General features: G+C 37.6%; 1 protein-coding gene across 1 annotated transcript; it reads left to right on the top strand.

Annotated features, from left to right (window-relative positions):
* Positions 1-10607: 10607 nt before the first annotated feature.
* LOC108428912 (urotensin-2 receptor) lies at positions 10608-15098 on the top strand. The gene is made up of 2 exons (XM_017700291.1): positions 10608-10666; positions 13788-15098. The coding sequence occupies exon 2, from the start codon at positions 13947-13949 to the stop codon at positions 15096-15098; it is 1152 nt and encodes a 383-aa protein (XP_017555780.1). The 5' UTR covers positions 10608-10666; positions 13788-13946.
* The last annotated feature ends 2202 nt before the right edge of the window (positions 15099-17300 follow it).

Below are 17300 nucleotides of genomic sequence, written 5' to 3'. Positions count from 1 at the left end.
AGTGGTTTCATGTTGTCTCTAGTTTTTGCTTGATGCCCCCTTCTATTGACACCTGTCAGTTTAACACCTGTTGCTTTGACCTCTAGTCCACTTTCTGTAGAAATCCTCAATGAATAATGACAAGAACCTTCACTTAATCATAAGGATGTTTACAGATATACTAATTTTAACACAAGTAAATGATGATTGAAAAGTAATGAATGAGCTCAATGGAGGCACATCATGGCTCTCACTGCACATATAGGTGAGCTGATTAGCTGACTATTTCCTTTTAGCTTGCATAAGCGAAAAAAGATTGGAATTGATCAATGGAAAGTTCTCTGCAGGCACTGTCGTTGGAGGGGGAGGGGGGAAGAGAATTACGTCACTTCCATCCATTTCCTCCTAAAAGCACAGATTATGTAGGAAATACAGACTGTACATCGTTAGTAATTATTTTACAACTTATGTACAATATATTACAGATGTGCTGACAATTCAGGACATGCCCTGTACACCCATGATGTGCCTCCTACAACAACAATTAATCTCTCCACATCAGTGCACAGCTTTGAAGGCTAACTGTGACTTTTCTTTATCTAGACATACATTAAGTAAGTACTAGAGGGCAGATGCCTACAGTTTGTGCAGATGAAAAGTTCTATCAAGTCTATGTTCTTACAAACTAAAGCTAAACTCAAGCTAAACTCACTTTATACAGAGAAACCAAAAAAAAGCCACTAGAAGGCAGCGTGGTATTTGTTTTTAGGTGCAAGATCGTGGCTCCATGGAGTCTCATACTCACAGTACGCTGATCCAGAAAAAGGTCTCATAGGTCTCCTGAATGTAATGGAAATCATCAAGAGATACTCCAATCAGATGATTCTGATGTCCGTACAGTGTTTCAGGGAGATGAATCAGAGGTCAAATGTGCATAGACATCTTTACAGGAACATAACTTTCAGGTGTATCTCTTCTGCTATCGTGTTATGCCGGTTTCTATTACATGGTATCAATTTATTTGTAGTATTATTTTCAGATAAAGGCAAGCATAATAGTATTTTTTGTCATTATTAGTTCCATTTAAAAATACTATTCTTCTTATTCTTCTTGGTATTATTATTATTAAGTTTGTGCTTTATTGTGCAAGTTACATTTTTTATAAATAGGTGCTAAATTGAACTTTTCTGGAGAAATGTTACAGAAAAACAAACGCTACTTTTGGTTTCCTAAAGAATTTTTCAATGTTCTTGAAAAGGAGCATTTTCAGTTGAGGACGACAAATTAAGAAAACATGAATATATAAATAGTACATTTAAAAATAAATACTTTCAAGTGTCCTGAAAGAGAATTTAAAAGGATTCAATGTTGCTTCACAGGACTTTTTAAAAGTTTTTTTTGAAAGTTTCCTGAGCACAGGAGAGAGGCAAAACTCTGCGTTCACCAAATTAAACAACAATTCAATTCACAAATGCAGAAAAATTACAAAGCCAAAAATAGGGGTTTGGGCGTCCAGTAACCCAGATAACCCAGCTACCTCACGCAGCAGGGACGCTGACCCGTAAATATGCGTTGACCTAGTTTGACAGCTAACCGGTTAGCTAGCTAGCTGCTCACACGCGAGATTATTTTTACTCTCCTGAGGCAACCGTCTCAGAAAGTAATGGCACACTTAACTTAGCTGTATATTTGTAGACGTTATGGAACTTATGGAACACTTACCAGGTTTTCTTTCACTCAGGTTTCACTCACAGTCCTGTAGACAGAAGATTCATTAAAACTGAGGCATTTACCGCACAGGCGCACAGCACGCGCTGAAAAAGTGATGCCACTTCAGCCCCGTGAATTCCTGGACACTTGATTAGAAGCTTGAGTTTTTACTAAACTCGGTGGATGTAGCTCATGATGCAATGCAGACAGACGGTAATCGCACTACAGTGCTTCCCATAGTGCCTGAACATCTCACTAACAAGTGCATCTTTCCCAGTAATTGTTCCTCATGTTGAGGGTAATGTGATCTAATGAGACCCATTCTTTGTATGCAAATGGTTCGCTTGGATAAAAAGACTCTGTTTAATTCATAAGAAATGCTACCACATCACAATGCTTGAATATCCTGGACAGTTTGTGTTTATTTTTCTTGGAGAGACAACCAAGATCCAGGACAATCCTGGAGGGGTGGCAACCGTAAACAGGGCAGGGCAAGCTGATTTAAAGAGTTCTGAGGTTTGAGTCAAAATATTGCCTTCCTCTTATCTACTGGTCTGGCGTTTTTTTCATTCAAACATATCTGTTTCAGTCGAATAAAACCAGTTACACTGTTTGTAGATTTGCAGGAAGCAAATTAAATGAATGCTCTTCCACCACAAAAGACGCCCTTATAATGGATTATTAAGACATTTTCCCCCAGAACTGTGATCACTGAATTATTACTGTGTTTTCAGGTTTATACTGTCTTTACAACAGACAAGGAGTTCAAATCCAGAATCAAACCTATGATAGTCTCCAATTGTGACTTTGCACTATATTTTATTTTAAAACTTTAATTGCACGGGTTCTTTTAGACACTGTGAGGTTTTTATCACAGTGTTCATGAGTCAATAATAGCATGACATGCTGTACATACTGTGTTCTTATTAAGCACGAACCTAACAGTGCTGTCATTTCCAGCCTTTGTTGATTTTTTGCTGACTGTTACTGTGAAACCCTCAGAGAACTGGTGGTTAACTCTAGAGCTGAGAATTGTGTTAGCGGTTAGGCCAAAGTCTCCACTTATACAGTGTGCCAGAGTCCATATTGCTTCCATCTGTGGTGAGTAAACCAGTTTCAGACACAGCCAACCACACATTATTAAAAGTCTTATTTACACTGTCAAGACTTGGAATTCTGGCACATTTGAAAAGTGAGGGTAGAGTTTAAAGCACTGTACAGTTTGATTTTTTGTTTTAACTGAACAAGTAAAATAAGTAAATTCAGATATGAAACAGATACATAGGCTTTTACATCTTTTAACACACAAAGCCAAAGCATTTGCTAAATTTAAAATGAAAATTTAGCTAACCAGCCTGGCTGATATCCACAGACTTTACAGTAGATCTGCTGATATGAGATCAGATCTTTTGCTTGTTTATAGTGATTATGGTCTCAGACAACAAGTCCAAGGACAAGAGCGTTTCTAATATAAAATATATTGGGCTGCTTTTAATGAAAGTGAGTACAAACTTGACCTTCTGAAGTCAGTATAACAGAATCAGTCCAACTGAGATCAAATGCCAGTCTCCTCTGAGGGAGTCTGGAGGTCCAGGTACAGTGAACTTACATTAGCTTTTGCCCTTCGTATCATAATGCAGCATGAACCTAATTACACAGCACTGACTTAAAATCCTGACCATTTCTTATATACATTGGCTAATTATCTTCAGATGTATATGCAGATGTTCAGTGCCCTATTCTGTGGAATAAAAGTTGAAAGAATTTAATACAAAACCACAGAATAGTACTTTCAGTTTCTGGGTATTTGGACAAATGAGCTGATATGAGAGACAAACCCACCCAGGCATGAATTCAAATTCATCCTGTAACATTCTTTGCTTCTACAGTGTTGCTTTAATCAGTGGCCTCATTGAAAAGGAGTGAACAAGTTGCCTGATTTCTGTTCATGGATAAAAGCATAAAGGTCACTGAGAGGACCTGAGGCAGATTAAGACATTCCTCATAGGGCAAAATCACAGTCGGAGCAATTTGAGTGGACTCTATCCATAATATGGAACTAAGAAAAAAAAGTGTAGGCCTGTCACGTTTATGATTATGTATGCAAATATTTGTGCTCAAAATAACAAACATTACTCACTGCTACGCTCTAAATGTATTACAGCAGCAGTTTGAATTTATTGTTTTGTAAGACCCGTGACGTATCTCAATAAATGCATGTTCTGCTTTCATTTATTTACATGCATTTGCCTCAGTACATTCCTTGGGTATTCAAAGAGTTTTCTGCCAGGACTTTAACAACTTGGACGCTGATAAAGCGCCTGTCAAGGTTCTTAAATGATTGGGGACTACATGCACTTGCTGGCAGGAGAGAGTTAAAAAAAGCATTTTTATAGGCCGTGAAAAGCCATTGATCAGTGCAATTTGTCTTAAGTTTAGTAGAATAGGACATGGGTCAAGGAAATTGACCAACTTTGCCAATGAGTGAATATAGGCATCAATGCCAGACAAGGTGGATCAATAACTCATCTTGAGCTCCATTAATCAGCCAGGAAGAGAAACAAACCATTTGTTACATGCAAAAGTGTCCGCCCATTTAATTAAATCTGCTCTTCAGATGTAGTCAAACAGGTGGGGAGCTGTCAGTGGGCAATCAAACAATTTAGAGAATTAATTAACATAATGCAGGTAAAGCACAAGGGCACATGGAAATTTAAGGGGACCATTGATGTTTATGTTGTCAGTTGTTACTCTTCCAATAACCTGATCATTTGAGTCATCTTTCTGACGCATAGCGCTGTGACACACACTGGCTCAGCTGTGGGTCTAGACAACAGAGTGTGTTTGTGTTTGGGAATGTGAACCCTGTAAGATGTGGCAGAGCTCGGTTATCACAGTGTAATGGTAATGACACTTTTAGAGAAAAAGTGTTAGATCTGCCTGCTACAATTTTAAATATACAGTTGTATGTTTTGTTGATTTTCTATGTAAAAATAAGTTATGTAGGTTTGATAGTTGAGAATAAAGAACACAGTAAAGCCCATTTTATTTTCAAACTTAAATATGGTATTTTTCTGCTAATTGTCATGCACATATTGTATGTAGTTTCAACATATTGATAAAAAACCACATGAAATATAAATTGTGACAAAACTTTAGCATAGCCCCACATATTTGTTTTTCTTTCAATAAGTTAAAATTCAGCAAGTTAACAGTAATTGAGCTTTAAAATATGCAGAAGTGTGTTCTTTGTACAGGACAGAGGTAGGATGCCCTTGTGAAAAATGAATACATAAGAGAGCTGAGAAAATACAAAAATTATGTTATTTTGGAACCACTAATTTGTGCTAACTCACTACTTATTTTATTTTATACTACTTAACAACAGAATGTAGTTTGTCCCCGAGTACCCAAACTTTTGGATATGACTGTAAATAAAGTGAAACTGACTATTTTGAACCAAACCTTTTCAAACAATGTTTCAAACGGGTTTCAAACATTTTCTAAACAAAAGTTTTCATATATTTGGTAATGACATTTAGTGCAAATATTTCCAGATATGAGGTACAAACCTTAAAAGTACTTCTGGCAGTTCAAACATCCCCATTCTGTCATTTTCGAGTGTAACGACAGCTGTAATAGAGTCAGCAGAATCTCAGTATTAAATGTACAAATTGCACGTATATGAAGCCCATGAATTTGAAATGATTTTTAAGTTATCACCAGAAAATACAAAGCAGAAGCTGTAATACATCTTATTACTTATTTGAAGCTTACTTTATGTGGAGTAAAAGAAAGACTTCTTGTACGCTTATGAAATATTTGAAAGTATATTTGAAAGTATGAAAATTTCGATGCTAAAGCACAAAAAGGTTTAAAGCACAATAAAGTTAGGCTTCTTTACACTGCTATATTAAGCTTTTTACCCAAATGTGTTTGTGTCAGCGCATCTCATACTACAGTCTCTCTCTGTCTTTCTTTCTTTCTCTCTCTCTCTCTTTCTCTCTGTTTATCCCCTTTGCCTATTTTGGCAGGCCTGTGCCAGGTATTTGTTGAAATTCCACACACCCTGCAGGGAGAGGTATGTTCCCTCCCTTTCGTCTCAGCCATGGTGCCTGTCTCTGTCCATCTTGTGTGTGCAAACATGCAGCACATGCCTGGGACACCCAATACACGCAAATGTATGTCACCGAGCCCTGACCTGACACAGTGTTTAAAACATACACTCTCAGCCTGCTTCAGTCTGTTCATTCTGTACATTCAGATATACGTACAAAAAATACAGACATAGCAATAGAAACCTGCACACATACACATGTCTGCTTTATACCTGTGAGGGTGTGGGGTCATAAGGATGTCCCCTATGCATATATACACATTTACTGAAAGGTATGAGAAAATTATATGCAAAGGAATTTATCTAGACAGTAAAAGATTATCTAAAAAAACACTAAAGAATCATTTAAAAATCAGGATCTGATGTGAGTGTTTAACTATTAGTTTAACCGTTTTCAAAGTTCTCATCAAGAAAGTTCAGTATTTACAGTACCACCCGAAATCTGCCTCAGCTAATCAGTCCTTTATTACATGAAATCAAGGGTGCTGCTGATAGAACTTAATAAATAGAGACACCAGACACAGAGATATTAGGAACCTGTGTATTCTGTGATTTCAAAAAAATGAGAAATGCTTGTTCATTTCTACTGTATTTATATTTATTTGTAGTTATTCTGTATGTAGTGTTTTACTGGTAAAACATTCACTGCAAAGAGATTATATAATCAATTTAACTATAGCCTTACTAAAATTAGTATAATTCAAAGTTAACTTAGGAGTTAATTTAAGGGTTAAATAAATTGAGTTAATTTATTTGTGTAATTCCAAAAGACCGGATATTCATTTGTGACAGTTTTGGGTAAGGAGTTTTTAATAGCTGATGTCTAATGGAAAATGCATTTTATTTTTCTAATAAAGGTGGCATTAATCATAATATACCATTGATATGTCTTGTTGTCTTGTATGTGTACAGCCTGCTTCCAACAATATATATCATTAAAAAAAGAAAATTCTTGAAAGTGCTCTCTTGAAAGTGCTCTATAATGTGCTTTAAATACAAACCTTTTACCTGTTACTACATGAAATAATCTTTTTAGGATGAGCTGATGAACAGTGTAAGACTTTTACATACAGTACTGTATGTTTTGCACCTATATATAATAAGAATGTTCTAAGCCTAACCTTAACCTCAGTAACCACTAATAAACCAGTTCATTTCAATTTTAATGAAATGTCTTGAAAATTCCTGGACAAAAATAAACAAATAAATAATAAAAAACAGAAAAGTACTTCAGGAAGTTAGGACCATTTCTTTCGGTCATGACATTGAGGGTCATTTTTCTCAGGTTTTTCTATGAAGTCTGGACATTTTGTCACAAAAATGCACACATGCACATGTTCATATACTGAGCTCCTATTGTCCAAAGCACTGTGTAGCGTATCAGTTACAACCATCTAGAGGTGAGTTTGCGTCCTGGGTTATTATGGTAGTCATAACAAAGTGTACAGAGTAATAAAAGCTGAGACTGATTCTCTAACCAGAAGCGATAGTGTCTGTTCCTCCAGCTGCAGAGCAGAGCTCCTGAGGCCACTCTAACACACACTCTTTCTCTCCATGGGTTAGATGTCTTGAGTGTCGGCGGTGTTGGTGTTGAGTGCTCGTGTGAAGTAGAAGTGTGTTGGTGATGTGTATGTTGGCTCAGCACTGTGCTGGATGTGCAGATCTGTGTGTGTTGGCCATGAAACACATGTGGTGTCTCTGGTCTGGGTGTGTGTGTGTGTTGGCATGAGGAGTGAAGCTGAAGTTGGTGTCAGTAGCTCATGAAGGAGACAGAAATATAACTCTCTCTCTCTCTCTCTCTCTCTCTCTCTCTCTCTCTCTCTCTCTGGTCAGTGGCATAGACACATGTTCCTTTCCATTGGACTGCCTTCATCCTATGAGTCATCCTCATTTTACAGTAAAAAGCATGTGTGCACTGACCAACTCATATGTGTTTAATAGATCTATTTGCTGTTACTACTAAATCAAAGGCATAAAGGTGACCGACTAAAAATGTTTTGATTCCATATTTAGTTTACTTTTGAATGAATATGGCTCTATTGGCATGAATAAATTGCTGCTTTCTGGCTTCCAGAGGTAGGTACGAAATAAAATAATTCTCTACTGCAGTAATATGAAGCTCTGCTGATCGTTCTAACGCAGTTTTAACAATAAATGGTTTTAAACATTGGAGTTCATGTATAACTGCTAATTTACCAACCTTTAACCCTGAGACTGGCGCTCAGACTGCTGGTCACAGTGCAGACAATCATCTCGCCTAGCTAGTAGCTACGGAAATGTCTAAGAGAAAGATTTAAGACAAACCTGGCTAAAGTTGGAGAAGAATGGACTTATTTGCATTTATAAACACTGCATGTTTAATTTTAGTTTCCTGCATGTTTAATCTGCAATGTGAAACAGTCAAAGACTAAAAAGTCATGAAGCTGAAGTCAGTTTCTCATTTAAAGTTTCCTGTTCTACCTTAAATGGTGCCTGTTACACCATTTAAGGTGGAATGAGAGAACTTGTACAAGAAGCTGGCGAATGAGAAGCTGACTTACACATTTTTTTTTTAAATGACTAAAAAAATCAAACATTGAGGGACATTTTCCAATAAAATATTCCACTTTTGGAAACATTTCCTGCTGGAGATGCAAGAAAACTGGCTAAACCTGAGCTAAAGGTGAAAGCAGAGCAAAGAAAGTCTGTCTTTTTATTTATATTAAAATTGTTAGTGTACACTAAGACATTAGCACATACTGAGATATATTTACAGTCAAGATGGTGAAATGGACATAAAACATTGTGGGTCTCAAGGTGGTTTGATTTTTGCTGAAGGGCCAAACTGGCTCTTCATAACATTTGGGATGCTGACCCCTGATATACACAGACTTTGTTATCGCAAAGCTGAAACATTTAAATGCAAATCATTTGAGTTTCATTGGAACAGATGTTCCTTTGGTCCAGTTTTTTATTCATTAAAACGCATTTCATAAACGTTTGTCCGTTTTACATAAAGCAATTACTTAAAGGCAGCACAATTCATTTATTTTATGTCACACTTACATATACTTTCAATTTGTAAGTCCCATAACCCAGAGAGAGTTTGAGTGCATGAAGTACAGCTCCAGCCTTCATCTCTACTCTCCCCTCTTCTTTTATGACTGTGTGGATATGAATATGATGTAGGTCATTTAAAGTTTTGGATGACTAAAGAGATGAAAATGTCTTTCACCGTACTTCTCAAACATTTTCTCTCCATTAATGGTAATGTGTTCCTGTATAGCCCTAAGGGTGCAGTGCGGTATTTCATGTGAGTGTACGGTTTTGAGATCATTGCCTGGCCTGTGGTTTGGATGGTAGTGTATTCAAATCACATCCAGCATTTTTCAAGCATGATTAACATATATTAGGGGTTGAAACTGGTGTCTAGCAGGCTAATGGATTTAAAACACCTTATTATTGTCATTTGTACAGTTGTACATGGCATCATTTTTAGACTCTAAAGTAGACATGTAGTTATATGCGTATTAATAATTCATCTCTTTCCTCTGCCCTGCACTCAAATCATTTCAATAAATTTTGTTAACAGATGTTTGCAACAGTTTTAAGATGGTCAGTTTTAGTGGATAGTTTAACTTGGCTCTGATAAATTCTTGCACTAGAACGTTTATGTGTTCACTAAAACACCGAGTAAATGTTAACTGGTTGCCTAAAAGAAGAACGAATTTCATAACCAGGATAACAGATAATAACCCTGGACAGCAACATCCCCCCTGCTGAACAAACATCTGTAGTGCTGAATTAACATTATAGGGTTGAAATATCTCTTTCAGTACTGAACAAACAACAAGCCTTTATTTTTTCCACATTTTTTCCAGAAGAAAATTGAATTTGTGACATCTAAACAATGGAACATTTTTGACGTTTCACAATGTACCATTCACTCTTCAGTCCATATATGGAAACTATGCTACAAAAGTGTCCTACTCATTGTTGAATTCATAGTTTTTATGATGTCACAAAAACTAGCATATTTACATATATTTCGCTGCTGTCGGAAAAAACCTCGTATCTCCAAAATGGTAACTTTACAGGAGAAGGAAAAAACACACTTTACTTTTAATGGAGGTCAATGGAACCAGACACTTTCCCAAGTCATTTTGGGCCGTTCATCATGAAATGTACACACAATATAACCAACAACAGGCTTTTTCAAATTATGTCAAAAACTGAAAAACAACAAAAATGGAGATATGAGGTTTTCTTCCGACAGCAGCGATTTACTTGTTCGGCCAACAGCATTTTATCCACACTGAAGTTACATGTTTGAGTGATTTGAGTGTAGAATTCCATGTATCACTCTTAAAGGCACAGTAACGAGGGTTAAAGAGAGGGTGAAAACGGTCATATGAAAGTGAATCATGTCTGTTTTCACTACATAAAAAGTCATAAGTGTACCTCACATACAAGGGCAAAAACGAGCATATGGGCCCTTTAAACGTAACCTTCTATAGTGTTTCATGAACGTGATTTTGCTGTGTACATTAAAAGCAGAGCCTAAACAATTCAGAATGATGAGCAGCTGTGAACCGGTTCCTTTTTTTCTTAGATGGGATGAGTGATACCCCCCCCCCCGGCCCTCCTCGCCCGTCCGTCCCTCCTTTCTCTAGTCGAACATATGAGATGAGGAGCAGGAGAGGGGAGAGGCAAGGTGAGCTGAAAGTTTGCAGAAGGAAACGGTTTATCAAAGCATCCTAACTAGGAGACGGCACCATGGAGAAATGAGGAGGCGCGATCTGGACTGAGAGTTTCCTCGTGAGGAGATCATAGGGGCAGATCAGTGCGCGCTGACCGGAACATGACAGCTGAATATAAACGGTAAGCCGCATCATGACGTCGCTAACTAACTAAAAACTGTCAGTCTGAATTTCGACATTCCCTCATTTCAGAATCGCTTCCCATCGCTGTTACGGAGCTTTGCCGTCTGCTCTCTGTTATTTTTCCAGTGACTCAAAGACTCTTGACTCAAAGTGCTAATAGATTCGTCTTTTTGTGCTCCAGGCTTTTAAACTGGAGATTGTACTAATGTTCAAAAAATGTTTTCTGTCTATTAATTTGCCGTGAAAAACATTAAAAATGTCAAGAGAAAAGTTTTATTATTATTTTATTATATTTCAATATTGCGCACAGGCTGCTACCAACATGTAACAGCTTGGCCAGCTGATGTAGATTATCAGCTTCATATCTCTAAATGCCTCACATATTAACATATTTCAGTATTCATTTAGCTTGGTGCTAGCATTTATTTGGTCTATTATTCATTTAGATTCTTCTAATACATAACAAAATACAATAAAGCAGCAACTCTGTGTGTTTAGTAAAATAGTGCTAAACTAAACATTTGAAATAGAAGTATAGAAAGTCTCACACTGTTTTTATGATTCAACACTTTCAGATATAAAGCTAATAAAAGCTAATAAACTGTCACTGGGGCAGTACCCCTCTTGTCATTGGAGTGATACCCTCAGGGGTACATCTCAGTGCCTTTACTCAGGGAGCATGACTGTACCAGAATCCATTGAAAGTACATTTACTAAGTTGCATTACACACCCCGTCCCATCCCCAGGCTTTTTATTTGATTGTTTTGTTTTAAAACATTACATTATGAAAAGGTTCCTGTATGCACTTTTCTACTGAGAAAAAAAAATACGGTACAAAACTGGACCCTAAAACCACTGTTGTACCTTTTTTTCCAGAAATATTTTTACTTGGTTTTCCAAATACAACTCAAAGAGATTATGTATCTGTTGTAATTAAGCTCAGGTTGTGATGCATATAAAAAGAAAAACAGACAAATATCAAAGGGGAAAAAAACAGGCAACAAAAAAGTAAATTAATAAGATAATGTAACAGACAGTTATGTGGACATAGTATAAGCCTTCAACTAAAAACGGACTCCTACACAGCAACATTCTTTACATACGATGGCAGTAAACATAGCACTTAAAATTGCATTGTTTGGATAGAGTTACACAGAACAGAAAGAAAAGATGCACGGTGGGTGGAGACATCAGTTATGTTTCCTCTATATGATCCAATATTGGTGCCATATTTTGGCAAAAAGCTCTGGTCTATCGGTTACACTGTATCATAGCTGCTCCAAACGGAGCACATTAGCAAAATCTCTGATCCATGCTTTAAATGATGGTGCAACTTCTGATTTTCACTGTTGTAATATTAATCTATTTGCCAAAAATACACCAAGAGAAATTGCTTGTTTCTGAAATTTATTCAGACATAAATTTGAGTCTCTTATTCCCAATATTGCAACTAAGGGGTCTGGCCCACCGTTGTACCTTTGAGGGCACATTTACATTGTTTGCATCTTGTTGAATGGAAAATGTACCTGCACAATACCTTTAGTTCTGACAGTGAAATGTTAGTCATTTTGATGTGCATAAAATGTGTAACAATGTAGGTCTTGCCTAAAGAGAAAGACAGCAACTGTGTTAATGTAACACATTTTACTCATGTTCAGACACTTGACGCATTTAAAAACAGATTTTTTTCTCACTGTGAGAAGCACCTTGCAGATCTGAAGCAAATTAGCAAATTATTAACCCGTGTCTGTGCTCTGTTCTTCAGGACCTCTTTAACCCTAGAGAGCCTGGAGAGAGGGCCACCATGTAGCACATACTAACCCCCCCCCCCCCCCTCCAACGCCACTTGTAAATTTGCCCCTAGACTCGGCTTTGATCTTCTCCCAGATAGAGTTACAGAGTCGAGCTCTCACACAGGCGTCCTGATGGGAATGTGAGAGTATAAATGGCAACAAAGTGGCTATTTACAGCATATTCTTAATGCTAAAGATGGTTCCCCATCTAAATTAAAAGGCTTTGACTAATAGCAAGACTCAATATTCATTTAAGTTACAGTTACACACGCAATAATAAACACTGCTGATCATAGAGTGATTGATTTTAGTCATAAAAACTGGCCAAACCTACAGTTTCAAACAACTGAACAAAACATATGATAATAGATTGATTAATTGATTACTAGAGTGAAAAAAGTCAATTGGTGTAATGGAAACAAGGTGAGATTGACCACCATAAACCAGACAGACCATGGTACTTTACTGGCATTTCACAAGTGTATGAAGAAACTGTTTTGTTGGCTTGAGTAATTAAGTAAGAGAGTAATGTGAGTCCCCTACAAAACAGGACAAAAAGAGAGATAGATGTCACTGAATTGCTACTAATGCCAGCAGAACATAAAGCATCACCAGAGATCCAGAGGAATGATGAATTTGAGAAGCCTGAAAGCCATAATATAAAGAACTCTAAGTCTTACATATACAATTATGTAATGGTCCTCGATGGTAATAGATCATCAGGGGTTACCAAGTCTGATTCTTTTGATCTGGTTCTCTGCAGAGTTTAGTTCCAGCTCACCTGGCAGTCCTTGGATCATGTGTGTAGATCTCCAAAATTACAGGTTACCATGCTCTTTAAAGAAAAGGTGTCATTATTTTGAATGATGCCAAAACATTATTTGTATTATTTAAGCCTTTATATTCAAAAGGCTTAAAGAACCTTCTCATAATGTAAAGGTTAAACTTAAGAGTTCTTTTCTCAAACCTTTACATTACATTTACATTTTTAAATGGTTCTTCACACTCACACATCTTATTTACAAAAAATAATCTAAGGTTCAAGAGTTTTTCAAGAAACTTATAATGGTTCTAGTACGGCATCACCTGCAATAACCCTTTTTGGCACTGTTAATTTTAAGAATGCAGGACTGGACGTGGGCAGCTCTGGTGTACATGATACTCTTCCTGTTGTGAATGTGCTTATTAATTTTGTAAATGTGAAAACTACCATGTATATTTTGTAAGCAGATCTTCATAGATTTTAAAATGAAAATTCTTATCTTTACTTTGCTTTTTTTCCCCTGTTTTTGCATTTCCACCTTGTGTCTTACTTGCCCAAGTAGAGTACTAACAGCTTCTTTCTGTAATTCTGACCCTCTAACAATCCTGTTCCCCCAACAGTCATCCCAAAACTCTGTGATTAACATTTTGCATTTCACACTAACAGTTATCAACTGTTCTGCTGTCAAATTCCTCACTGAAGCTTCTTCTGTCCAAGCCAAATGGAAAACTCTGGCTCTGTCTCCCTGTCCTCTCCTTCTCCATCTCATACCTTTCCTTTCCTCCCTAACCTTTCCACCCCTTCCTCCTCTCCCTCACTTTCTCCATCCCCAAGTGTAGCCTCCACAGCTCTTTTTTGCTTTTTCCTTTCACTCCTTTCCCTGCTGGGCATTCTCGGAAACCTCTACACTCTGGGACTGCTGATTCAACGTCGCAGGGGCCCAAGAAGGAGACGAATGGCACCTACCTGCTGTTTGACTCCTGCTTGCCTCAGAATCTCTTCCCCTTCCCACTCTCCTACCTCCTCTCCCTCTCCCTCCTCCTCTACCTCTTCTTCCCTTCACCTGCAGGTTCTGAGTCTGGCTTTGGCGGATCTGCTCTACCTCTCCACAGCACCCTTCATTGTCTACGCCAGTTTGGTGTCTGACTGGGCATTTGGTGAGCTTGGTTGTCGGCTCCTGCTCAGCCTGGACCTGCTCACCATGCATGCTAGCATCTTCACTCTGACTGCAATGAGTCTGGACCGATACCGGGCTGTGGCGGATCCCCTGGCAGCTTCTTCAGCACCTTCCTCTGGCTTGCTCCGTGTGGCTTTAGCCTGGGGCCTTGCTGTGGCACTTAGCCTGCCAATGATGATCACCTTGCATCTAGAAGACGGGGAAAACCAGGAGGGAAAGCTGTGTGTTCCAGCATGGGATGAGCAAAGCTCCAAAGCGTACCTCAGTGTACTATTCTGCACCAGTATTCTAGGACCAGGACTGGCCATTGGGGGTCTATATGCAGCCCTAGGAAGGCTCTACTGGGTTTCTCAGACACAGCCTGCCTGGGCTGGAGGAAGTAGTGCCTATCCACCCCGTGCACCACGGCCCAAAGTCCTGTTGCTCATCCTGGGAATTGTGCTCACATTCTGGGCCTGTTTCCTCCCATTCTGGATCTGGCAACTACTACCACTGTATCGACCAGATGTTCTACGTGTGGTACCTGTAGGCACACAAGTTACTGTGAATCGTATCTTGACTGGACTAACGTATGGGAACTCATGTGTAAATCCATTTTTCTACACGCTGCTGACAGGCAAGCGGCAACGGACCAGAAGGCAGACAACAAGCGTCGCTGCTCCACTCTGCCAAAAAGGCAGTTCTGATCAGCAATGAAAATACTCTTCATTTTCTATGAATAAATGCACTCTTTGCAGCTCTATCTACCACTGCTAGCACCACAGATGACTTTATTCACTAGTGAGATTATACATTATACTGGTGGTTAAAATGTTCAGTCATATCTTTATTAGTGCAGGCAGATATATTACAACCCAGGTGACTGAGTTTAGGAGTCTCCAAGGTTTTGACAGAATGAACTAGAGGGAAATGTATCGTATTGTGCAGAAGTCTTAGGCAGCTACAAATATTGCTTAAATCTATTTATTTTGCCAAGATGTGCTTTTGCAGGCAAAAAAAATAACATTTGAATAAATACAAATACACATACATGCAGCAAAACATGAAGAGTTTTTTTGTTTATTTTTGTTTTGCTTTAATTTATTGATTTAATGTCCCTCATTAATTTAATTTAATGAGGGACTAATTATCTGAAGCAGGTATTGGCAGATAAATGTAAATGCTGGACTTCTTTGAAGAGAGATATGGAAATGGTGAATACATTCAGATGCATAAAATCACATTATTGTTTATCTGTATTTATTCTATTGCAGCTTTTTTAAACAAATGAATGCTCATAGCCTTGATAAATGGCTTCCCATGTCATTTTCATAGACGCTTAAGAATTTGCACAATATTGTGTGTATGTGACTCGTTTTTAAGCTTAGCTTGCAATCAGCTGTTCATTACAAGCCCGTCCTACGACACTCATCAACTCGTTGTGAAACATTGGTGGACTAAAGTGTAGACCACATCTGTTTAAGAAGACTACAAAGAAGCAGCAATAAAGGAACAACGCAAGCTTTGTCATGATTTCCAAGTTGCCCAAGGGGGATTTTCACTACAGGTGTGAACCGTTTAAAAACCAAATTGGTTTATTAGTCTAAATGAAGGGGACTGCCATATATCTGAATTTGGCTTAAAGCTAAAGGATAGTTCCCTTTGGAATGTACTCTTTGAAGAGGATAAATCACATTTAAGCAAACAATCATGCCCCTTCTTTTAGTTTTTATGTATGTTATATATGTGTGGCTGAATTGTTCTGTTCACTTTTTCTGATTTGCCTTTTTTTTATTGCCATGAAGGTGCTTCTCTTTACTGTTTACTATGGTATTTCAAAGCTGCACACCTATACTGCTAAATCACTTTCAATCTGTGCATATATTCATGAAAATTTGTGAGTGTGAAAGTCAGCCCACTGTGTTCTACTGATTAGCTTTCAAGGCTTTGCCCTCACTGAAAACATTTTCTTTGAAAATGTCCGAAACATTCTGAAACATAGAAACATTCTGAAAGCTCAACTGTATTTGAGAGCTGGAGGCATCCTATAAGGCACTTTTGTACTGGGTATCCAAAACCTTGACCCTTCAAAGCCTCAGACTTTGAACAGTTATTGTGTTTTGTTCTGCTTTTTTATGCATTGCTTTGCACGAGATATAACATTTATATACATGCATTTGTGGGGCATATAATATATAGTCATGAATAAAGATACGCTTTACATACCAAACCAGTGGAATCATTCATGGTCCTGTGTTCTCAAATGTAAAGTCTGGGCAAGATGGTTTTCTAACTCTAAAAGCAAAAAGCAAATGAACCTGCACAGAACCAGGTCGTCATGTTGAATACAAGGCCAATTAGATACAACACGTAAACAAAATATGAAATAAACTTTAGTTAGAAACATGTCTTTCATTTATCATTTATTTAATGTATTCATACATTTTACCCTGTGCTGAATCTATGCTCTGTCATTAATTCACCTTTTGCATGGTGTGAGACTGACAGTGCTTTAACTGCATTTAGCCATATTTACTGGAACTTAACTGGATTGAAACTTCTTAGAATATATGACACTGTACATAGGATGATATGAAAAGACTAGTTTAAGGGAAATGTACAGATAGTTCAGTTATATTTTTCCTCCATGATAGATAGTCTTTTGCATGTATTATACTGTGCAAATGCCAGAGACCAGCCTTCATTTATGTAATTTCCAGTCAAAACAGCTATTAAGTTCAAATGATTAATTTTTAGGACAATTGCAATATAATACATGTTTTCAGCACTGAGTGTTTCCCTTTTGTTGTCTTCCTTCTCTTCAAGAGACTTGCTTTCAGTTTTTCAAAGAAATCTGTTGTAATATTTTTCCACTTCTCCAAAGTTCCACCACAGAAGTTTGTTGTATTTTCTGTTTCT

Source organism: Pygocentrus nattereri, chromosome 3 (assembly GCF_015220715.1).
Source record: "Pygocentrus nattereri isolate fPygNat1 chromosome 3, fPygNat1.pri, whole genome shotgun sequence".
In the NCBI taxonomy this organism is placed as follows: domain Eukaryota; kingdom Metazoa; phylum Chordata; class Actinopteri; order Characiformes; family Serrasalmidae; genus Pygocentrus; species Pygocentrus nattereri.
This window is presented reverse-complemented; position numbering and strand designations above follow the sequence as displayed.

What these genes read in the sequence shown, in the direction of transcription:
- LOC108428912 (XM_017700291.1), top strand. Translation starts at nt 13,947, where the DNA reads ATGGAAAACTCTGGCTCTGTCTCCCTGTCCTCTCCTTCTCCATCTCAT.